Consider the following 24,744-nt stretch of genomic DNA (forward strand, 5'->3'; position numbering starts at 1 on the left):
CTGGTGTTGAATGAATGAGAAAAACAGTTTAGTTGGCAAGAGCAGAGGAGTGTGGTTCAATACTCCAATGTCATATTTTATACACAAAAATAATTAAAAGGTTTGCATAGGAGGTTGAGTGGCTATGGAACAAGATCTAAATGAGACTTTTACTAAGCTTGTTAACAACAAACTTTGACCTGCAAAATGTGGGCACCTATCACATGGCCTTGAATGTACTGTCTCTCTGCCTCAGTCCCCCAGTATTAAAATGAGGTCATGAATTCTATTAAAGAATGGCCTACTTCATTGATATGTGTTATGGGTCTTCATGACAGCGCCCCCAGTCTAGCTAATACTGTATTATTTGTGACAAAAGCTGCAAGCTTAAGCACAGTTACTTGGGCATAAGTTGCATAAGCTGCTTCTGAGTGAACATTTATGTATTTGTGCCATTTCTAGAACAACCCACTGATCAAAGTTCCCAAGGGAGTTTACAGAAATCTATAAATTATGCAAATACAATGCAATCCATAAGGCAACCTCAATACAAATAACATAAAATCACAGAGCCAGTGTAAAACCTCACCCAAACCATCTAAAAACAGACAAGCATAATACTGTATATAAAAAACAACCTTAAAACAGCAAAGACAAAGCAATTCATGTCCAGATCTAAACGCACTAAATAATTATCAAGATGTCTAAGGCTTTCCTGTCAACTTCCCCCACAAGCACAGAATTGAGATGGATGTCCTTATTTACAGTAAGGACCCCTGACCATTAGGTCCAGTCATGACCGACTCTGGGGTTGTGGCGCTCATCTCGCTTTATTGGCTAAGGGAGCCAGCGTGGGAGTCATGTGGCCAGCATGACTAAGCCACTTCTGACGAACCAGAACAGCGCACGGAAATGCCGTTTACCTTCCCGCTGGAGCGGTACCTATTTATCTACTTGCACTTTGACGTGCTTTCGAACTGCTAGGTGGGCAGGAGCTGGGACCGAGCAACGGGAGCTCACCCTGTCGCGGGGATTCAAACCTCCAACCTTCTGATCGGCAAGTCCTAGGCTCAGTGGTTTAACCCACAGTGCCACCCATGTCCCTTATTTACAGTAGGCAATGTCTATAGCACAGTGGAAGTGTATATGTAGAAGCTTTCAGAAAGAAAGCCTGTAGCTCAGTGGCAGAGCACCTGCTTTTCATACAGAAGGTCACAGGTTCAGTTCTCAGCATCTCTAGGTAGGGTTGAGTCAGACCCTGGAGAGCCACTGCCAGTCAGGGTGGGGAGTATTGAGCTGGATAACCAATGATCTGACTCATATGGCAGGTTTCTGTGTCTGAGGTTCAACTCCTAGCAGCTCCGGTTAAAAAGATCAAATAGCAGGTGATGGGAAAGACCTCTGACCGCTGCAGTCAAGAGCAGACAACACTGGCCGTTGTCCAACTCAGTATGATACAGTTCCATAAGTATTTTTAAAATTAAATTTCTACCCTGCCCTTCCTCCCAAAGGAGTCCATGGTGGCAAATGTGAAAGCACCAGGAAAAAGTAGCCAAAATGTTAAATGTGCAGGTGCATGTATGTGCTTGTTTAGTCTATTATTATTATTAAAAATACAAACACTTAGGAGTGTGGGGAGAATTGTGACTGTGTCACACAGGAATGGAGGTTTACCCCATTTAGACAGAAATAACCTCGTTGAACCTGCCACTTTTCTTTAGAAAGAAAGCCATTGTCTTGTTTACAGTGGCCTAATAAGGTTGCATACACACTGACTATATTTTAAAAACACATTCCCCAGACCCAAATAATTCTGGGTATTGTAGTTTGTTCAGAGTTACTGGGAATTGTACTGGTGACGGATAAACCACAGTGCCTATTATTCTTTGAGGGAAGGAATGTGCTTTGAATGTGCTTTAAAGGTATAGTGTGCATGTAGAGCTGGACTAGTACCATATACTGTACTGTAAAACCATTTTCACATTAAGTTATGCTAGAAATAATTAGCAGCAAGAATTGCTATATAACTACATATAACAGAAGTTATAGATAACCCCCCTGCAATAGGCTCTACCATACTTATTATTTACATTATGTAATGCAAGCACCCAAACATTATTTAAAGGAAACATGGGCACCCTTGCCACAAACAAATAATAAAATCACCACAATTCAAGCAACGCATCGGCAGGTAAAAAAATAAACCAAATAAGAGTCAAAATTTTAGTCTTTAAAGCTAAGAATTCAAACCCGTTCCAAGCATGGGAAGTAAAAGTCCAAAGATGCGCAAGAAATGACATTAATTACATTTACAAATCTAGTTGCCTGTTTTAGGCATGAAGAAAGGTAACCTAGGGTTTGCAAACATACTGCAGCCATTATTCGCCCCTGTCCGTATCTTTTTATCCCACCACATTCGGAATGCACGAAAGTACAAAGAAGAAAACGATGCACAGCTTTCCATCACCATCGCCGTGCGCGCGCATTCACACACACCCTCCCTTCCCTCCTCCCCAACCCGCCGCCTCCCCGAAGCAGCCAGCCGAGGTGCCGCTCAGCCACTCTTATAGCTCTTTCCCTTCGACCCTGAAGCGGAATAGGAAGGACGGATGTCGTCACCGCGGCCTCTGATTGGCTGCTCGCCTGGCCGGGGCACTTGGGTCTCTTTTCTCGCGCCACTTTCAGGCGCTTTGGCGCGAGAGCGTGGAGTTGCGGGCCGGGCTTGGAGGCGCTGCGGGCGGCAGTCGGCTCCCTCTCCGCCATGGATTTGAGCGAGAGCCCGCGCGACGGGGCTGGCGACGGCTGCCATGGAGGTGAGAGGGAGACGCCGCCGTCGGGTCGGGCGGGCGCCGGGTTGCGAGGAAGGCGGCGGCGGGGCGGGGGTGGAATGGAGCGAGGGGGCGAAGGAGGGAGGCAGCGCAGGGCCAGGTAAGTATGGAGTCCCGGGCGGCAGAAGCTGCAACCGCGCGTGGTTGTTTGTCTTTTGACTTGAGGCTAAACCACTGCAAACGGGGAAGGTGGATTTGGGGGCATGCGTCCTGCATGGAGAGAGAAAGGCGGGACAACGTCATGTACTGGTACGTTTACCTGGAAGTAAGTCACACTGGTTTCTATGGTGCTTGCTCTCGGGGGTGTATGTGGGGATAGTGTTTCTTCCTCCTGTGGCACCTTTGCTTTCATTTGCCACCAAAAACGCCACTTACAAACCTTGACATTTTTCATTTGAATGATGTACATGGTTCAATAGGAATCTAAAAGAAACACACCTTTGCAGGCGCCCATTGGATGTCTTCCTCTTAACAAACCTTTGAATTGGAGATTCTTATCTGAGTCTTTATTTGCATTGGACTAGAAATTGTGTGTTTGTATGTCTGTGTGTGTGAGAGAGATTATACTAATAATATAATAATATTATAATATAATATAATATAATATAATAAGTATTGTTAAGTTTGGGCTGTTTCCCCAAATGGCCAGTGACTGGTGACAGCACCCCTGCAGCATTGCTCTTTTAAGATGCAGCTAGCTACCTGGCAGGCTGGATAGAGTTAGGGTAATTGTGAAAGGCAAACGAACAGAGGCAGAGGCTGATCTAATAGTTGGTTTAGCTACCTCACAAGGGAGTTGTGAGGGAAGCATGGAACAAAAATGTTGTTGCTGCTTCCCCGTTCTCTTCAGGGTGACATAGGTTCTCCTCTCTAAAGTTAAAAAAAGAGAATTGGTGACTTGAAAGAGTTTTTATTTTGCTGAGGAGTTGGGTAAGAAGTGTCTTAAAGTCAGGTTTGTGAGATATTATGTGTAAATTGGGGGGACATGGGGAAGAGCACAAAGGTTTGGTGAAATGAGAGGGGAGTGACTTGGCAACATTGCTGTCCAATAAAGCATGGAGCAAATGCAGTAGAAAATTCCTTTTCTCTCCTGAAAAAGTATCTGGTTTGTTGAAATGTGGGCTCATAAAAGTTACTAAGGATGTAATCTTGTAACTTTCACATCAGAGACAGAGAAAGAGAGAGAGAGCTCCACAAACAAAGAGGGGCCTCTGTCAAGGTCAGCATGTAGTTCACAAATATTACTTGCCTGGCTGCCCACGCATTTCCCGGCCTGGTGCCCGTCAGATGTTTTGGACTACAATTACCATCTGTCCTGGCTGATAGGAATTGCAGTTCAAAACATCTGGAGGGCACCAGATTGGGAAAGCATATTGATGACCTGGAAATGGGTGGGGTGGGAGGGCCAGCTACCCTTAGTTGACAACTGCTTTCTAGCCTGATTGTCTGTGGCACGAATCACCTCCAGGCAATCAAGCAAGAGGCTATTTTCAAGCCTGCAGCAGTGTATGTAATAATTGCTCAAAATGAAAATGCTTTTTTGTGTTTTAAAGCTGACAGCAATACTTAGATGAGCCTTGATTTTCTCCCCAAAGATCTTTTGAATGCTTTTAGAAGGAATCATTTATGGAGAACATGATGGTGATACATGGAAATACGTTTCAATTGTAATCTGTCATGGAGAGAAGATTAATGTTAAGGTTTTACACTTTCCTAGTACTTCTAATTAGTACTGTTCTATAACTGTAATTGTTTAGTGATGGCAGATATTGCTGTGTCTGCAAACAGCAAAAAAAGCTTTCCCTTCATTTTTATGCTTATGAATACTTATGTATTCATCTGTCTTAATGGCTTCACTTTTTTAAAAAAACCAAACAAAACCCTGCTTTTAATGTCTACAAATCTTTAGGGGTTTTTCTGCACAATCCTAAGCTTTTCTGTTTAGAAGCCTCATAGAGTTCAATATAACATTCTCCCATTTATGTAGACTTTTATGTGCAATTTGGTCCATAAAATTAGCAAAACAGAAATGAATTTCATTTAGATTTCTGTTTTGATAAATGACAGCAAGGATATATTAATAGTAATCATTGATGATGCTTAAACTAGTACAGTTACTTAACTAGTTACTTAACTTGGATTAGATGGGTGTCAAACCTACTTGCTTGAACAGCAGATGGTAACCTTCTCTGAGTGTAAAGTGTGAATTAACTCTGTGGGGTGTGTGTGTGCGCAAGCAGCAGGGATAAAGGTGCTAGGATATCTTCTGTTGCTGTTTAGGCTGCCTTCCCTGTGCATTTTAAAGCTTTACATAATTAGGGTTCTAAAATATGTGGGAAGCTTTCATGAGTAAAAAGGTGGCCTGCTTCTGACAGTCAGGTAAGTCAGAAGGTGACTGAAATGGCAACAGAGATTAGCCCTTCTGCCCTTCCCCTGTGCCTGAATAGGGCTATTGTTAAAAAGCAATTTGAGCCAAAGGCTGAAAATATTACCTGAACAGTTGGGAATGTGAGGAGATTTTTGTATGGGGGGACTGTCACCTGCGGGACAAGGCACCAAGATAAGGTTGCCTTCCAAAAGCAACATTGAACTAAATAGTTCTTAATACAAAAAGTGTTAAGACACTTGTACAGTGATTAAAACATATATTTTTTTGTAAGCTAGGGTTGGTAATTAACAATATTTATTCTTTCAAATATGAATAGCTCATGTAAATAGAAATGAATAAATATTTCAAATTCTTAGGCTCTAGCATATGTTGCCTGAAAGCTCTGTGAAGGCCTGATGCATCATAGAGACTTTTCACTACTCTTGTGTATGTGTGATATGTCCGTACAAGCTGGAAATTGGAGGAGATGAAGTTTCATTTAGTAAAAAAAGTGAAAATGTAGGCCCTGCTAATTTTGTGCTCCATGGATACCTCAGAAGCTGTTAAAATACCAAGAATGTTTGATCTGAAGGATTTAACATGGAAGCCCTGCCAATTCACAGGGAAGACTTTTTTATTTTATTTTAGCATCTATATAAATCCATTTATTTGCTTTTACTTTGTTTTGTGAAAGTGTCATATTCTCAGGATTAATTTTCTGGTGTCTTGAGTAGCTATAGTTTTTGTGGTTTTTTTAAAGCAGGACTTGTTTATTTATTATAAACTTCATATTATGCTTAATGCTGCAATGCAAATACAAGCTGGCTACTTCTGAGTAAACAACACAGTAGACCTGGTTTGCATGTAATGCTAAGCCAAACCATGGTTTAGCACAGGTGCATGAGAGTCTGTAGGCTCCCAGAGCACTTTGCTTCTTCTCTGGTCCTGCTGCTGTAAGCCAAGCCATGGCCCGGCCCAGCATGTCATCCAAACCTGAGCCTGTGATTTGTCTCACTCCAGACAAACCATGAAGCACAACCAAGTCTTGTCCTTGGCTTACAATTCATGGCCTGTCTGAAAGAGACAAACCATGAAAGCAGATTCAAAAATTATGCAAAGTCAAACCATGGCCTGGGAAGATGGTTTTTGTTTTTGTTTTGCTGTGCCAGCTGAGAGGCCCAACTTGGGCCCATAGCAGATAGGTAGACAGGCTTTAGTTTAGAGCTTTGGTCAGCTCAGCTCCACCCCCAAAACACCCTGTGTTTGTTCTGGCTACTGCCTTCCTGTGTTTTTGGCAGGCACAGCTGGTGAAGCTCCCTTTGGTTGGAACAGCTGAGCAGAGTTATATGTTGGGACTCCTGCTACATTCAACTCTCCTCCACTGTGGAAGATTAGGGCTTTGGAATGTTTTGTCTCAGTGCAATCCTCATACAGTGGTACTTCGGGTTACATACGCTTCAGGTTCCATACGCTTCAGGTTACAGACTCCGCTAACCCAGAAATAGGACTTCGGGTTAAGAACTTTGCTTCAGGATAAGAACAGAAATCGTGCTCTGGCGGCGTGGCAGCAGAGGGAGGCCCCATTAGCTAAAGTGGTGCTTCAGGTTAAGAACAGTTTCAGGTTAAGAACGGACCTCCGGAACGAATTAAGTACTTAACCCGAGGTACCACTGTACAAGTTTACTTAGACATAGGCCACATGGAGTTCAGTAGGAGTCACATCCTAGGTATTTGTGTATAGAATTGTAGTCTTTTGTATTGTTTCAATGTTACCGTCAAGACTTGGAAATTATTTTTATTAAAATACTTGTAAATAATTGACAAAACAATTAAATAAAAGGCTTTTCTGTTACACTGGATAACAACTGTAATGCAAACTCACCTGCTACAGCTCTTGACACCATTTGCACAGTGTAGCTTTGCTGTCCCTCATTCCTGTTGCACCCCCAGAAAATCCTCTGGGCTCAGGGGGTCCTCAGGAAAGGTTTGGGGAGTGCGGGACCACCATGGGTCAGTCAGAGGCAGCTTGTATGAACAGTTCCCCCTTCCAGATGCCTCCCCATGCCACACCAACAGCTTCTGACCTATGGGTGTCGTAGGGGGAGGCAGCTGCCCCCCCCATCAAGTAAATAAATAACAATACTTAACTAAAAGTAGAAATTGTAGAAAAAAATTGATGGATTTTTCTGAGCACTTGGGGTCAAAAGAAAGTAATTTAAAACAGCTGTTGCTGAGACATTTCATTCCCAATCTGCTAAACAGCCAGACAGAGGATGGTGACAGATGGGTATCCTGCCCCCTCCCCCAACATAAATCCTGGCTACAGCCATGTTCTGACCTGATTTTTCTGGGGGCTGTAGTGGATGCAGCCAAAATTTAAATTTTATGTTAGAAAAATGGAGACACAGAAAATTGTTAACATACTAACTAGAGAACTATGCATTAGATATATAGATTTTTGCTATGTGTAGTTAACTATCTAAGGGACGCGGGTGGCGCTGTGGGTTAAACCACAGAGCCTAGGACTTGCCGATCGGATGGTTGGCAGTTTGAATCCCCGCGATGGAGTGAGCTCCCATTGCTCGGTCCCTGCTCCTGCCAACCTATCAGTTCGGAAGCACGTCAAAGTGCAAGTAGATAAATAGGTATTGCTCCAGCAGGAAGGTAAACAGTGTTTCCATGCACTGCTCTGGTTCGCCAGAAGCGGCTTAGTCATGCTGGCCACATGACTCGGAAGCTGTACGCCGGCTCCCTCAGCCAATAAAGCAAGATGAGCGCCGCAGCCCCAGAGTCGGCCACGACTGGACCTAATGGTCAGGGGTCCCTTTACCTTAGTTAGCTATCTGAGAAAAGTTCATTGCTAATCACCAGCTTCTGAGTTTGACTAATTGCTATTCACTATGTTGTCAATTTTTATGTTTTCATTTTAAGAAATGGAGAACATTCTGTCAAAACATATAGTAATTTTTTTTTAATTTTTAATTTTGCAGGAAAAGTTATTCGCAGGTTTTGCTTAATTTCACATTTAAAAACCTCTCTCATTGGCCATGGCATTTGATTATTGGTATCATAATGGTGTGCTTATTTAAATGTTGTGCACTCTGTTTCTAACCTTTGTTAATAACTACTGTTGTGCCTTTCAGAAGCTGATTCTGCAAACCTTACATCTTCACGTTCACGTCGTGAGAAGAAAGTTAAAAAAGGGAGACAAGAAGCATTGGAACGTTTGAAAAAAGCAAAAGGTGGTGAAAAAATAAAATATGAGGTAACTAAAATGTTCTGGCTTTAGTTCCACGGAAATGCATAATGGGGAAGTGCTACTGTGTGTGAGTGTGTGTGTGTGTGTGAGAGAGAGAGAGAGAGAGAGAGAGAGTGAGAGACAGAGAGAAAGGTACCTAAATTTACTCATTAAATGTGCTTATCAGTGTTATCTTTATATAAATAGAAGTCCTGACCAGGTCTGCATATCTGACTTATTCATTTACTTTATTATCTGGCCCATTTGAAAAGAGGGACAGTTACAATGGTTGCTCCCAACTTCTTATTACAGGTTGAAGAGTTCACAAGTGTTTATGATGAAATTGATGAAGAACAATACTCCAAGATTGTCAGAGAACGGCAGGATGATGACTGGATTGTGGATGATGGTTTGTGAAGTGGATTTAATTTTTCACTCTTGACTTTGTGCTGACATTAAAACAGCTATTCTTCCCTTGGTTTGGATAATCTTTGCTATATGCAATTTAAAAAAAAAAAAATCCCATAGAGATAATCCAATTCCTTGTGTGCATCCAAAGGAACTTATTAAGCAGAGGGCCTTCTCAGTGGTGGCGCCTGCCCCGTGGAACGTCCTCCCACCACATGTCAAGGAAATAAACAACCATATGACTTTTAGAAGACATCTGAAGGCAGCCCTGTTTAGGGAATTTTTTAATGTTTGATGGTTTATTGTGTTTTTAATATCCTGTTGGAAGCTGCCCATAGTAGCTGGGGAGGCCCGGCCATATGGGCGGGATATAAATAATAATAATAATAATAATAATAATAATAATAATAATAATAATAAAAATATAATATCAAGGCTTAAAAATGAAAATAACTGGTCTGAACAGTGCTTTTATCGATGAGATCTGCAAAATAACTTGTGGCTTTGCAAATTGTTAACAGAAATTGGACCATAGTGTTCAGGGTGGGAGTGGGATTTTCCTCAAAACTGATGTATTAATAGAGGGGCCACAACAGCCACTTGTTGTGAGCTGATTGTGCTTACTGTAGGCCACTAGAATATGTGAAAAGCTGGCACAACCCTGTAAAAAGCTTTCAGTAAAGTAAATGGTCGGGTTGGTGTTAGGTTGATAGTCACAAGCTGTCTAGCTGTTCCTGGCCAGCTTGCTATGCTTAGGTTGCTGTTTTCACCATTGCAGCCAAAGCATATGTTGGTTGGGCCATTCGGGCTATGATCCACAAATTATACGTCACGGAGGGCATGTTCACATTTAAGCTTACTAAGCAGAAAGTAGGTCATTGTTTTTTAGTAGAACTTAATTTAATGTATCAAGGAACAGGAGATGAGAATGTTGACAATACATGTGGAATCTATAAGCTGGATTTCTCCCCTGAGTGACCGAGCTGATGCATATTTTAGAAACACTCGTCACAAATGAAGCGGTCATGTTGAATTTGTAACAATATTTTTGTTGGCAAGAGGACACTCTAAATACAAGTTACAAAATGATGGAAAATCAAGAGGAACTTGGCTGACCTTCACACCCAGATAGAGTCTGGGTTTGTTTGCTGCCCGTTGGTTAAAGTATGACACTTTCCCTACATAGATGGTGTTGGCTACGTAGAAGATGGCAGGGAGATTTTCGATGAAGAGTTGGAAGATGATGCTCTTGATTCCAGCAAGAAAAGTGAGTGAACTTTTTTTTTTAGCAGCTTTCCTGAGAGGGAGTTAATTAAAATTAGACTGAAGAATAGACATAGCAACTCATTGAAAGGGTACACATTTTTATATCGCTGAAGGACAAAGTGGAGTTTCCCTGGCGTTGCTAGGAGCGTTCAGGCTTTGGATGATGTCTTAAACCAGTGGTTCTCAACCTGTTGGTCCCCAGATGCTGTTGGACTACAACTCCCATCATCCCTGAGCTCTGGCCTTGCTAGCTGGGGGTGATGGGAGTTGTAGTTCAACAACATTTGGGGACCCACAGGTTGAGAAAGGCTGTCTTAAACGGATGTTATTCTGAAACAGTAGTGGACACTTCAAATTGCCTCTTTGAGGCCATGTCAAGAAGGACAGAGTAGAGAGCATATGCATTATATTGCTCTTATCTGTAATAAATACTTACTGGTGTTTTGCTTTTAATGTTTGAATGTGTCAAATGCCAGTTCAGGTAACTGCGTCCTTTTTCTGCTTCAGGAAGCAATTCCACTGCGTTGCTGTACAAATAAATAATTTAATCAATCAGCATTCATGTTTTTAGAGTAGCAATAGAAAGTTAAGTTGAAAGGGGGGGAAAGTAATTTCAAGAAAATGCTCTGAGAAGTGGCAACTGAAACATTAACAGACCTTTTGTTTATTTCATAGAAATTATACATTGCTTTATTATAAAAAAAACACACACACCTCAAAATGGTTTACAAAAAGATAAGACAAGAAAATCAAGGAAAAAATATGACTCTACTTTACAAGATGCAGTAGTTAAAATGCAAAAATGGATTAAAATTACCTCAACTTTCTAAGCACCTGCATAGGCTTGTCGTAAGCAAGAATGTTTTTAGCAGGCCCTGAAAAGGGTAAAGTGAAGGTGCTTGCTTGATCTCAATAGGCAGAGAGTTCTAAAGTGCAGGTCATGCCTCATTAAATGTCCAGGTTCTTACAAATGTGGAATAGGTGTTATGTGGCCCTGGAGTAGGGCTACTTATACCCATCAAAGTGGTCAAATGTAAGGTAAGGCTATTATAAGTTAACATTTTTTAAAATAGTGATTTTCATTTCCAAACTACAAATAACAAAATGAGAATAGTTACACTGTATAGTTACTAACAGAAGTTAATGTGTGCAGCATTCCCACCCCCCTCTTACGTGTAGGTAAGATCAATTTCAAAAGAATAGTTGGGCTGATTTTGTGACAGTTTAACAGCCATTTAAATAACTGAAGTGTGGTTTCACTCTGTCCTCATCAAGTTTCAAGTAAACTGATGAATAATTCTATTTCATCATGACTTTATTATCAACATGTGCCAGGTGGTTTCCTTTGTATAATTTCAATAATTTGACACATTCTTTATTTTTCTTAGGCTGAGCTGAATATTAAAAGGAGCTAAATTTTCAGCATTAAAAAAACCCACAGGGTTTTCAGGTTGAAGTGGAGAATCTTTCTTTTTTTAAAAAAAAACCCACACACCTCTAATACCTTACCTTTTACTTGCTGATTTACTGCTGATCTTTACTTAGTTATGTAAGACCTCCAGGGCTGCAATTCTATGCCCACTTACCTTGGAGTAAGCCCTCTTGAACTCTGTTGGTCTCGTTTCTGAGTAGAAAAGCACAAGATTGCACTGTACATCAGTTTTCAAGCGAACTTGCAGTGTAACTTGCAAGTGACTTACATGCAGCTGCTTGGTCCCTTATGGTTCATTTCTAATAATGGATGATTCAATCTTGAATATTGATCTGCAGTTGTCATTACTAATAGATTTTGACTTATCAATAGGATTGTGATATTTAAAGGTACTGTATCTATCTGCTAGGAAGAAGAGACACAACTTCTGCAAATGACAAGAAAAATGTGAAGAAGCCTCTGGTATCAAAACCAAACACTATAAAATCTATGTTTATGGCCAGCACTGGGAAGAAAAGTGCTGACGTAAGTTATATTATAAGCAAAAAATATGTCTGCCAAATTTAGACAAATAAAAATATATATGCCCTCAGATCTGTTGCTCTGTTTGTGTTTTGAAAAAAGCTGCTGTAGAAGGGCAGCACATGATTGCTTAACTTTCGTTGTAAATGTTGATCCTGTTTTTTCCAATGAGCAGTTTACTTAGCACATGTATCTCCTTTCACAGAAAGCTGTTGACCTGTCTAAGGATGATTTGCTAGGAGACATTTTGCAAGATCTAAATGCCGAGGTAGGAATTCATGTGTGTTCTGGGGGTAGTAGAGGAGCAAGGTGTAGAGTTTATGTTTTTAAAATGCTTGGAAGAGAACAAAATATAAACTGGATTAGGGACTGCAACCATATAGTCCATGTAAAGGCATACTAGGGGCCAAAGAATATTGTAGACTTCTCTCTTCACAGAAAATGAGATCTGGTACTGGGGGCATTTGTTGCAACCACAAAAAGCTCCACATTTGTCCCTCCTTCACTGTTGGTGCTCCAATGATATGGAGAGAAACGGGGCATGCTGGAGCATATTGAGAGTGGCTTTGGAACCTGCTTCCCCACCCATGCTTCAGGTTACAGACGCTTCAGATTACAGACTCCGCTAACCCAGAAATAGTACCTCGGGTTAAGAACTTTGCTTCAGGATGAGAACAGAAATCGTGCTTCAGCGGCGCGGCAGCAGCAGGAGGCCCCATTAGCTAAAGTGGTACCTCAGGTTAAGAACAGTTTCAGGTTAAGAACAGACCTCCAGAATGAATTAAGTACTTAACCCTAGGTACCACTGTATAAGACACCCCCATGTATAAGATGACCCCTATTTTTTTTAAACCCCAAATTAAGAAATTAAGTCGTTTAGCTTTTTTTGGTGGGTGGGGGAGGTCACTTCTGCCAGTCACTCACTGCTCGCTGCCACCAACAGCCCACCCGCCCACTTGCCACAGCTGCCAATCGCCTGCTCAATTGCCGCAGCCACAGCCAATCACCAGCAGGCCTTGCTGCAACCACCAATCACCTGCCCAATCACCGCTGCCAATCTCCTGCTTGCTGCTGCCATTAATCACACGTCCCCCCTCTCCATGTATAAGACGACACCCAATTTTTGCCTAAATTTTTTGAGCAAAAAGCATTGTCTTATACATGGAAAAATACAATAATAACTAAAATCCTGTACCAGGGTTGCCCTTTCTTCAAAGAACTGGTGACTGTTCGGTGTGGGGAAGGGATATAAGGGGTGTATGCATTTTTATGTGGAACATAGCAGACTCTTTCTTTTGTAAGTTCTGCTACAGCAGTGACTGATGCCTAATGTTTTTCTCCTTTGTAGCCAGTTCCCTTAGCACCACCACCGGTTGTAGTTCTAAAAAAAAAGAGGCTTTTTGGAACACCGTTGAATCCCTTTTCTGTGCAATCTCAAGTGTCCAAGGTAATATTCCAAAATGGAAATGTTAAGATTTCTGAGAAGTTTATGTGTCTGTTGCTTTAGAACTTCCATATGCTTCTTGATATTTTAAAATCTTAGTTTGATTTGTTGCTGTGTGAACAAACAAAAAATCGAAGCTAGCAAAATCAGTATAGTTAATATCAGCTGGAATGGGAAAAATGCATTTGGCTATCAGTTGTATGGTGGCTTTGTACCCCAAATCTACTTAAATAAACTTAATGTTTCAACTTGCATTCTTTGGAGAGGATATAGTAGTAGAGCACAGTGTTTAAAAGGCCTTGCCTACATCTAGCCCTTTTGAAAATAGGTGTGGGGGTTCCTATTTGAAATACAGGTGCATTGGCTGGAATGAAACTTGCGCTTCCCTTCCTCCTCTGGGATATCTGGGAGAAGAACTTCCCTTTTCACTCAGCCCAGTGCTCTGATGGAAACTGCGTCCTCCCTGCCTATCCTGATCATCTGATGAGCGGGGTGGGGAGGATATTTTTTCCTTTGGTGGTGGTGGTGCTGCCACTGGAGGGAAATTGTAATGAGCGACTGGCAGGCTACTCTTGAAGGCTTGCTATTCCAGCTGAAGTCCCCAGGCCAGGGGTTTGCCACCCTAATCTGATTTTTAATTAAAATCACTTGTGCTTATAGAGAACGTCTTCTGAGGTGAGAAAACCTGTCACGTCTGTCAAAAAAGAAGTTTCTTCACCCAATTCATCTCATTCTAAGAATTCAGTCTACACAGCTAGATCAGATGTAGTCAAAGAAGAGAGAAGTGAACCTGAAAATGGAATGCAAATGGTTGAAAATGGAGAACAGAAAAAAGCTAAACAAGAGGAAGCTACTATAGGTAATTGTTATATTTTGGTAATAATGTTCATCGCCTTGTATTTTCAATTACATTCACCTCTGTGGTTGATAGTTTATTTGATGATGTTTGACTTTATTTTATATTGTATTTGTACATATTAATGTTCTTATAGAAACCATATTAAAATCGCTGTGTGAAAAAAATAACTGCCAAAATAATCTAAATAAATAAAATCATTGAAATATAGTACATTGAGTCTTAAAGTCTCTGCATAATGCTTACAGGAGATGAACAGACTATAATGGATTTTGATGACGGGGACTTTGATGAATCTATGGAGGAAGGTGCAGTTGTAGAAGAATCGGTCACGATCCTGAAGGAAGAGGTGAAAACAGAAGATAGACAAATACAGCAAGTGGACTCTGTGAAAACAGGCTCATATTTCTTGTAAGCACTCAAAAAAATCCTTCGGGACTTTTTCTTCTGGTTTCCACTTTTAGCTTTCTTCTAAGTTCACTAACAGTATGAAAAGCTTCTCAAGGCTTCATAGAGATGGAGAAATGTTCTCAGAAGATGTTAGTTGACTTGCAGTAATAAACCTAAGACGATCAAAAGCTTTTCTTCAGTGTTCTTCTGAAGAAAAGATGACCCTTTAAAATACTCACTTCACATGTAAAGCTATGCCTCCCCCCCCCCCCTTCCTCATGTTTTGTATTTCAGAAACACTCCCATCCCTGATGTTTCTTGTTGGGACAGAATTGATGAAGAAGATGGGCAGCTAGCTTCTGAAATTCAAGTGGATTCCAGTCAGTTGCCCTTAATAAATGGGGAAGATGGGGAGCAGATCTTCAGGTTCTATTGGCTAGATGCTTATGAAGATCAGTATAATCAACCAGGTATGTATACAGTGGTACCTCGGTTTAAGAACAGCCCTGTTTATGAACTATTCGGTATACAAACTCTGCAAAACTGGAAGTAGTGTTCCGGTTAGCGAACTTTACCGCAGTCTACGAACGGAAACGGAATGGTGGAAGCCCACTGGTGGTGGGAGGCCTCATTAGGGAAAGCGCTTCTCGGTTTAAGAACAGCTTTGGTTTAAGAACGGACTTCCAGAACGGATTTAGTTCAAAAACCAAGATAGGTAAAGGTACCCCTGCCCATCTGGGCCAGTCGTGTCCAACTCTAGGGCTGTGCGCCCATCTCACTTAAGAGGCCGGGGGCCAGCGCTGTCCACAGACACTTCCAGGTCACGTGGCCAGCGTGACAAGCTGCATCTGGCGAGCCAGCACAGCACACGGAACGCCGTTTACCTTCTCGCTAGTAAGCTGAGGTTTTACCCACAGCGCCACCCGCATCCCCAAAAACCGAGATACCACTGTACATAAGAAAATTCCTCTTTACTCTCCCTGCCTTCTTTTGACCAAAGTTATAAAGGACCATTTTTCAAAAGGGGCTTATTGTCCACTACTTTCCTTGAAGCTGATTGTCTGTTATGTCTGAACGTCAAGAAAAACATCTGCTTTGATACTGACTAGGCATAAACTTAAATCTATATATTAGTATCTTCAGGTTTCAAAAGACTGGCTGAGGCCTCAGTGCTGCAATGTGTTGGAAGACGTTGATTTGCAGTGGAGGGGAGGTGCTTTAACCCTTCAGCCATTTCCCCCGTGCAGCTTTCCCACACATGTTTAGGACTATCTTCCGAAGGGCATAAAAGCTAAATGCCATTGCTTGTTTTTAATGGGCTGGATCAGTACTTTTTTCTCCCTTTCTCAGAGGAGCTCTATATCCAGGAGAAGCTCCTGCTGGAGGGAAGGGGTGGCAGAGGGTGGCACAACAGACTGTGGGGTGAAGGGGGTAATTGGTGAAAATTGCCGGGGGGCAGTCCCCTGGGTGGAATTTTACCCACTGATAATCTGGATAGAGCCCAATAATAAGTGTAGCCCTAAATCAGCTTGTGCAGTGGGGTAGAGCTGTATCAATAGCCTCATGGCAGCAGAGTCGCTGCAGATTACTGGAAGGGGTGAGACGGTGGAGGGATCAGGACCGTGCGGCCACGTGGGTGATGCTGGCTTGCCACCCCTTTGCTCATACCAGTAAACAGCAGTGATCCCACTGCCAAGTGGCTCCACCACAGCCATCAAACGGCTCCTTCCCCCGCTCCAGACACACACACAGGTCCCTGGTAAAGGCTCCCTTTTATCAGAAATAAATTTTCCCTTTAATTTCTAGGGCTTTACCATAATGTACCTTAATTTGTATGCACATCAGATTCAGGAAGGAGTAAAATGAAGGTTAATGGCTACAGCTTGTTCAGCTCCCCCTCCCAGACAAACATTCATTTAGATCTTGGGCAGGGGATTAAACGCTGAATATACCCAATATTTTTGTGAAAGTAGCTAATGATCACTGAAGTTTGGGTGAAACTGGGGACTAATGGGAAGGGGGCAATCCTATCCCTAAAAACTCTTGTTTTTACTTTTATCTTGGATTCTGCACGGTGGCTTCTGAATGGTGTATAATTATGAAAAGACTTGTTCCTTGATTATGAAAAGAGATCCTGTCGTCATAACTTTTCAAGGATGAATAATAAAGACTGCACCTGGTTTCAATTAGTAACGTAGAGGAAAATAAATTTTGGCATTACTTTTTGTTTAAAAGAATCATAATCATTATAGCAAATGAGGTATTAACTGTATTATGTGAAGGATTCATATTATACCAGGACGAATAAGAATTTCACACAGTTCCTGCACACCCACCCCATAATGGTTAGAGGGTAAGACTGCAAATGGCTTAATTTCTTGATTTCATATATCTGCTATAAATCACATTAACATTAGCTAGTGGAGATATAGTTTTTGTAACTGCCCTTGCCTTTACTCATTTTTGTTGTGTGGTAGGAATGTTTAGTATTCTATGGGATGAGAAACTCTTCTGAGCTGTCCACAAGGATAACTGCATTTCAGTATTTGTAGCTGCAAGTTGTGAATGCCTGTTTTTATGTATAATAACCGTTGAGACACTTTGGACCATTAGTCTTTGAATGTATCGGCCCAATCATTTTTGCCATCATTGCTTACTTCTTTCAATCATCTTATGATATAATTCACATGACCATAGTCCTTTGAATGTGACAGCCATCCTCAGAATGGATTTTCAAACATTTTGGGTAGCTTGCTGCACTTGTACTGACCTGTGGTTGAATGAAGATTGAAATGGGGAGAACAGGATCCACGTTGATTTCATGTAAAACAAATGTACTCACAATATTAAGATACCAAGTTATACCAGAAATTTAATGACAGACATCTTCAATACCTGTATCTCCTTTGCCTGTATATTGAAGTGTTTTATAGTGACAAATTTAAGTTCACTGATTTCAGTGGGTCTGCTCTGCATAGGGCATGGTCATAGTACAGTCTAGGAAAATGTATAACCTGCTGCTTCCCCCCTCCAGCAGAAATAAGCAAAGTGGCTTGCAAAATAAAATAAGCAAAATACAATAATGAAACGAAATAAAAATATAATATCCAAGCACTAAAACCAGCATTAAAAATGAGGAGTACTAGGAATAAGGAGGGGTAAGTAACAGAAGATATGGGGAGGCGTAGTTTCAAGTCTCTTTTTGAAACAAGGTGGCATTTAATACCTTGCATACCATCGTGATGTGTGCCTGCATAGTACAAGACTCTTAAAGCAATCACTTGACTGTGGAGTACTGACTTTCAGCAGATGGAGCTGTCAATTAGGGACTACAAATTGGAAATCATTCTGCTCCCATGGGTGAATTAGTGTGTTTATTCAGTAATTCTTAGTATTGCAGCTTTTCCATTAGCAGCTGTGCTAAGCTGTTTTGATTAACGTGCATTGTCTGTCTTTACCTTTTCATTTTAGGAGTGGTATTTCTCTTTGGTAAAGTGTGGATTGAATCGGCACAGTCCTATGTGAGCTGTTGTGTGACAGTAAAAAATATTGAGAGAACTATTTACCTACTCCCACGTGAGTCGGTACGTCCTTTTATGCTGGAGACTTCTCTGTCATAAATTGTCTGTTTATGGAAAGTTATTCAGGCAAAATGCATTATTACAAATTTATGGAATACTAGTGGCAGGTGCCTGGTGCTGCCTTGGAATTTTTAGAAACCAACAAATACTGTGATTTTTTAAATGGATAGTGTGATGGTTGAGGGTTACGTCATGCCACAGTTGTGTTTTGGTCTACCATCTTGAATCAAAGGGGCATCCAACATCCAAACATCAACAAAGACCACTGCTTCACCTTGGGAGCTCTCAAACCAAGTTTGTTGATGATCTCTTGAGAGATGGTTGAACTTGAGCCCTGAAAAGGGGGAAGTCATGCCAAAGTGACATATTGGTTCGCCATCTTGAATGGTGGTCAATGGCCCAACACCAACATAAACCACCCCCGCCCCCATTTCGGAAAGCCTTGTGCTGAGTTTGGCAACTATATCCCAAGATGTGTCCAAATGCATAGAGGACGAACAAATAGAGAAATCATTTTCTGAAATATATAGTAGAAGGTATGAATACCTTTATGTAACATGGGTTGTAATCAGAGATAAGGAAGAGAGTATTTATCAAATGACTTCAGCCAATATTATACAACAAACCAATGAAACTAATAATATTAAATGGGAAGGGGGTTGGTAGTAAAGAGATTTATGTGCCAAGCTGCTGGTTTTATCACTCTGATTACATGCTTTGGTGCCCAATCTTTACAGTCTCTTATAGTTTCTAGAAAACCTAAGTTGTGCCACTTCGTTGACTTTAAAATCCATCTGTGCTGTGAAGCCATTGGGTTAGCTTTAATTCCTTACTCTGTAACCCCAGCTAAAATGAAGCCAGTGTGTGTGAAACTGTTTTGCTCGCATTTATCCTTTGTTACCCCTCTCTCCTTCCTTTGCCTCCATTTCTTTGGATAGGTACTATCTCTGGCTTAGCCTGTAATGGCTCTATAAATGTTAACCAAGAACAACACGTAGCAAATACCGTTTTTTTAATCTTTGCAGAAGCGAATTAAATTATCTTCTGGTGAAGAGACAGAGAATCCTGTGACTATGATGGATGTTTATCAAGAATTTAATGACAGGATTGCAGAAAAACACAAGATCATGAAGTTCAAGTCCAAGGTTAGTCTTAACTTTTTCTCCTTCATGTTTCATTTTTCTGACTGTGAAGGGCGCTCATTTTTCAGGCAGGAGAGAAGTAACAGGGAAATATAAAAAGGTGCATGATGTCTGCACAGGTCATTTTTTCAGCCAGAACTCAGTTCTGGCACCTCTCAGGTGGGTGCCATTGCTAATCTAAGAGAACAAGGGAGGCATTCATGATGCGTTCCAGCACCTTTCTTTCCAGAAAAATAGCACTAATTAAACTGGTAGTGTATCTTATCTAAACATCTAACATCAGATTGAGGAATCCCTGCTGTTGCAGATGATACTGTCTCATATTTAAACCATGTTCCTTTAGAAGCAACCATCTACTTACAAATTTACAAATTATCTGCTTTAATAAGTTGTTTTAAAAATGAAGCCATTATACTTTCAGGGGTTGAGGTTAATGGGTTGGTTCCCACAACACTAAACTCATGGTTTTAGCACAGGACTAGGGAACCTACAGCCCTCCGGATGTTTCTGGACTACAATTCCCAGCCATGCTGACTGATGGAGTGGGAGTCCCACAGCATCTGGAGAGCCACAGGTTCCCCATCTGTGGTTCTTAGCACTACACAGATGGGTTTTTTGAGCCTGAACAAATTGTCGGGCTTCCTCTGCTCTTCTATCTCTTCCCACACAACTGGGAGGAAGCCAAGGTTACTTTCATTTCAAAGAATCTTAGCTTACTGATTGTGAGCCAGGAGTTCTGGATTGAAACAAACTAAGCTTGCTTTAAACAAGACAACTTCTTAACCAGTTGTTTGAAACGGGTTTGTTTTGCAAGTAAACATTGTTTGTTTTATAATGGGATGCTTGTTGCATGTAATACTTGAAAGTCGTCTTAACAGAAGCCCTACTTGTGGGAGTAGGAAAAAGCCTGCTCAATCTTGCTGATTCTGAGCTGCATAGGAAAGGCAGGTGTTAGCTAATGTATTTTGTCCAGTTTTTGTATTATGAATTAGCCCAACAAAACCACATTGGTGTTGCATAATGTGTTCTCTTGCTTAAGCATTATTTGTCTCTATTTTTTTGTGTTCTCAAAATGGAAACTGAAATATTTTTAAAAGCAAACAATTATTTTCCTTACCACTGTGTTATCAGGAGTATACAGGTGGTGACTATTTTGCCCATGTCCAACTGATGCTTGAGGGACGTGGGTGGCGCTGTGGGTTAAACCACAGAGCCTAGGACTTGCCGATCAGAAGGTCGGCAGTTCGAATCCCCGCCACAGGGTGAGCTCCCGTTGCTCGGTCCCGGCTCCTGCCAACCTAGCAGTTCGAAGTGCAAGTAGATAAATAGGTACCGCTCTGGCGGGAAGGTAAACAGCATTTCCGTGCGCTGCTTTGGTTCACCAGAAGCGGCTTAGTCATGCTGGCCACATGACCCGGAAGCTGTACGCCGACTCCCTCGGCCAATAAAGCGAGATGATCGCCGCAACCCCAGAGTCGGTCATGACTGGACCTAATGGTCCCTTTACCTTTACCTTTAATTGATGCGTGGGTCCTTTTGGACCCAGAAGAGAGCGGAACAGCCTTAGGCATGCTCCCCTGGTGCACATGAGGACCAGGAATGGAACCTTTGCACAAAATGGTTGCCGCCTGTATTGCCCAGTGGCTCTTACTTTGCTTTATGGCACAAAGAAGTTGCAATGCTTTTTATGTATTGAAGTTCTATGAAATCCGTGGTGAGAGATCACCATAATATTTAGTTTTTCATTGTGAGCGTACTTTATAAGCCACCAATTGTGTTCTGTTGCTTACATAGAACATATGGCAATTCCCCGAAGGCCTTCTTTTATTATGCAATGTGGGCAAGAAACAATCTATTATCTGAGATAATGGGCCAATTCAAATGTAATAAGATGTCTGAATCCCTTTGTAAATATTAGGGAGTTTATTTTAGAAGGAGAATAGATAAATGACTTAAACTCTAACCGTCTACAATATCCAGAGTTTTATTTAAGTTAAATAACTACAACTTGACAATCGGCAGGTTATATTTTAGGAGCAGGGAAAGTTTTTCACATGGTGGTTCTCGCAGTTGAGATTTTGATGTTAAAAGTAAATTTGGTTTTAATGAGAAAACACTTTTACAGTACATCAGTGCCTGATGAATATCTCAATTTGTATTTTGCATAGAAAGTAGAAAAGAATTATGCTTTTGAGATACCAGATGTTCCTGCAAAATCTGACTACTTAGAAGTTAGATACTCGGTGAGTAAATAGTTCTATGTTGTCTCTCTGAAAGTGACACTCACACTGAGGTTTGCATATCTTTTCAGTGCACATGATTTTTTAAAAGAAAGATTATGAATCCTAAACTCTGATGCTTAATTGAGTTTTTAAAATGGTGTGACTGTTGCTCAACTTGAGCTACCTTTGGCCAATTAATATTTCCCAAACTCCTATAGTAAGTAAAGAGGAGCCAGATTTTCTAGTTAACTGCTTTGAGGAAGCAGTGGGCATGGTGGTCAAAGCTTATTGCTTGCCTTACTGTTGCTCTGAAAACTCAGTACTTCAAGCAATGCATGTTTGGACTGATTTGAAAGCATTTTTAAAGTCCGTGGTTTAATACATATATATCATTTCCCCTTGGTGAACACTAGAATGTACTTCCTCCTGTGTGCTGGAGGCAGCCTGATTTAATGTCTACTATGTCCTGAAAGACCTTGATGTTGGGAAAGATTGAGGGCACAAGGAGAAGGAGACGACAGAGGACAAGGTGGTTGGACAGTGTTCTCGAAGCTACCAGCATGAGTTTGACCAAACTGTGGGAGGCAGTGGAAGACAGGAGTGCCTGGCGTGCTCTGGTCCATGGGGTCATGAAGAGTCGGACATGATTAAACGACTAAACAACAACAAACAATGTCCCGAAACTAGGATGGTTAGGCAATTTCTGTAGCACAAGTGGGCATTCCCACACGCAATGGAGCTTTTTCTTCCTGCAACCTCTGATGTGCCTGCCATGTTTTCCTCAGAGGGTTGGTGGAGCCTCAAGCTGAGCAGGTTCAGGTGTATGAAACAGTTCCCTGCAAGGAGCTCTCTTGTACAGCCAGACTAAGCAGGATTTTTCTCCCCTTCCATCAGGTGATGCGTGGAGAGGGCAATCCTGCTTAGCGCTTACTATTGACAAGTCGCCTGTGCTGCCTCCTTCAGCTTCTGAAATCGGAGGTTGAAAGGAGCAGCATGAAGTGACCTCAACGAGCAGCACTGGGAGGGAGAAGGCCCTTCCACTGATTGGGAACCATTTCTGCTTCCATGAGCAAGGCGAACAACTGCTGCTCATCAGCTGATGGGTGGGAAAGAGTGCAGCTTCCTCCAGCTAACGAAAAACAGAAGCCCATTTTAAACTCCCAGTTGTTCCTTTGAAGCCTCACCATTACCCACTTCACACCTTTTACATATCTGTTTTTACATGTTAGGATATTTAGGAAGACTTGCAACACATAGTAACGGTTCGCTTGAAATGCTTCCATTCTCAGGCTGAATACGGTCGGCTTCCTCAAGACCTGAAAGGAGAGACATTTTCTCATGTGTTTGGAACCAACACTTCTAGTCTTGAACTATTCTTGATGGGCAGGAAGATTAAAGGACCAAGCTGGCTGGAAATAAAAGACCCACGTATGAATATTTCATGTAGAATATGTTATGCATCCCTTGTATGCATGTGCAAATGGAGTGGAGTTTAGAGCAGTGCTTAGCTTGTTTAATGGTTGCCAACTTGAAAAGGGAAATGTTACGAAATTTTTTTTTTAGAATTTGTAAATTTTCAAAGTGAAGAATGCTCCTTCAAGCAGTCATCGTCTTGTAAAACTAATTTTATTTTTAATCTTACTACTTTAGACTTGGTTAAATCTATACTAGGTTAAATCTACTCGTGTTCCCCAAATGGCACCTGTTGTTCTGTCGTAATTTAGCTGTTGTGTATGTGATAGCTTAATATAAAGGTACGGCCACCTTAAAATGGCTCAGGTCCTAGTCCAAGTAAAATAAGTTGTGACTGAGCTGCTATGGACTGATTTTCACATAATCCTTAATCATGAATTAGCGCTACGTGGACTATCATGAGCCTGTGTGCAATGTTGGACTCTCACATCCCCACCCCGCCCCTGGCCATCTGGGAGGAGGGTTAAAATAAACTGTTTTATTTCAGTGATGGTAAGGCTGCACTCCTCTACCGGGAAGTACATCCTATTGAACTCAGTGAGGCTTTTAAGGAGATGGTGCCATCAGTCAAAACGTTATCTGGCTTAGAGTCTAAGCATGCGTGTAGCAAGAAGAATAGGGTTAGGATTAGGGTTGCTTCTGGGTTTAACGTGCTTTGGTTAGTGTGTTTCATTTCAGGTAGTAAGACCAAAACCTAGGGGAAATGTAGAATGAAAAATATTTGTTATAACTGTACTGTGGTACCTCGGGTTAAGTACTTAATTCATTCTGGAGGTCCGTACTTAACCTGAAACTCTTCTTAACCTGAAGCACCACTTTAGCTAATGGGGCCTCCTGCTGCTGCCGCGCCACCGCTGCACAATTTCTGTTCTCATCCTGAACCAAAGTTCTTAACCCGAGGTACTATTTCTGGGTTAGCGGAGTCTGTAACCTGAAGCGTATGTAACCTGAAGTGTATGTAACCCGAGGTACCACTGTATTATGCTATGCTTAATCTTAGTGTTGAAATGTTCAATTTGTTGAGAAAAAGTTATAAGTGTAATTATTGTTTAAATATTGGGTATACTTATGTGCATGTTCTGTGTTACCTCAGAGCTCTTGAACCAGCCAGTCAGTTGGTGTAAGGTAGAATTAGTGGCCCAGAAGCCTGACTTGGTGAATGTGGTGAAAGATCTCCCTCCACCGCCTCTTGTGATCATGTCTCTCAGTATGAAGACAGTTCAGAACACAAAGAGTCATCAGAATGAGGTGAGTCATGAACTTTATTATGTACAGGGGGAAACTCCACAATTAAACTAACTAAGGCTTCTCTAGCTATATGTGCTGTTAATTTCAAATCCTATGGATCTGGAAGCATACTTCTGCTAGTGGACTTCAGAATGTGGAGTGAATTGCACCAACCTGCTTGCAGCATAAGACCTGGAGATCTTGCCAGAACTGTAAATGCCCCAAAATTTGTTCTTATACTGTCTCTCCCTCCCCCCCTCCGCAGTTTTACAATAATAATGTGACATGTGATCCAGGCTATTGACAAACTGCTGATGGAGGAGTTTGTTGCATCTTTTCATTAGTATGAGTTGTTCATGTGTTTATCA

At 41.5% G+C, this 24,744-nt stretch overlaps 1 protein-coding gene across 1 annotated transcript in view; it reads left to right on the forward strand.

Moving 5' to 3' along the window:
- Window positions 1-2,669: 2,669 nt before the first annotated feature.
- The window catches only part of POLA1 (DNA polymerase alpha 1, catalytic subunit), a 176,994-nt gene continuing 154,919 nt past the window's right edge, over window positions 2,670-24,744 (forward strand). Inside the window, exons 1-15 of the mRNA XM_083734167.1 lie at window positions 2,670-2,792; window positions 8,319-8,440; window positions 8,726-8,822; window positions 10,008-10,088; window positions 11,929-12,044; window positions 12,247-12,309; window positions 13,390-13,488; window positions 14,146-14,344; window positions 14,590-14,752; window positions 15,026-15,201; window positions 18,203-18,315; window positions 19,338-19,457; window positions 21,623-21,697; window positions 22,966-23,104; window positions 24,243-24,397. Of these exons, the coding sequence (XP_083590293.1) occupies window positions 2,741-2,792; window positions 8,319-8,440; window positions 8,726-8,822; window positions 10,008-10,088; window positions 11,929-12,044; window positions 12,247-12,309; window positions 13,390-13,488; window positions 14,146-14,344; window positions 14,590-14,752; window positions 15,026-15,201; window positions 18,203-18,315; window positions 19,338-19,457; window positions 21,623-21,697; window positions 22,966-23,104; window positions 24,243-24,397 (1,770 nt within the window). The 5' untranslated portion in view covers window positions 2,670-2,740. The remainder of the gene's footprint in view (window positions 2,793-8,318; window positions 8,441-8,725; window positions 8,823-10,007; window positions 10,089-11,928; window positions 12,045-12,246; window positions 12,310-13,389; window positions 13,489-14,145; window positions 14,345-14,589; window positions 14,753-15,025; window positions 15,202-18,202; window positions 18,316-19,337; window positions 19,458-21,622; window positions 21,698-22,965; window positions 23,105-24,242; window positions 24,398-24,744) is intronic.

The sequence above is a fragment of the Podarcis gaigeae genome (assembly GCF_964106915.1).
Source record: "Podarcis gaigeae genome assembly, chromosome: 4".
Taxonomy (NCBI): domain Eukaryota; kingdom Metazoa; phylum Chordata; class Lepidosauria; order Squamata; family Lacertidae; genus Podarcis; species Podarcis gaigeae.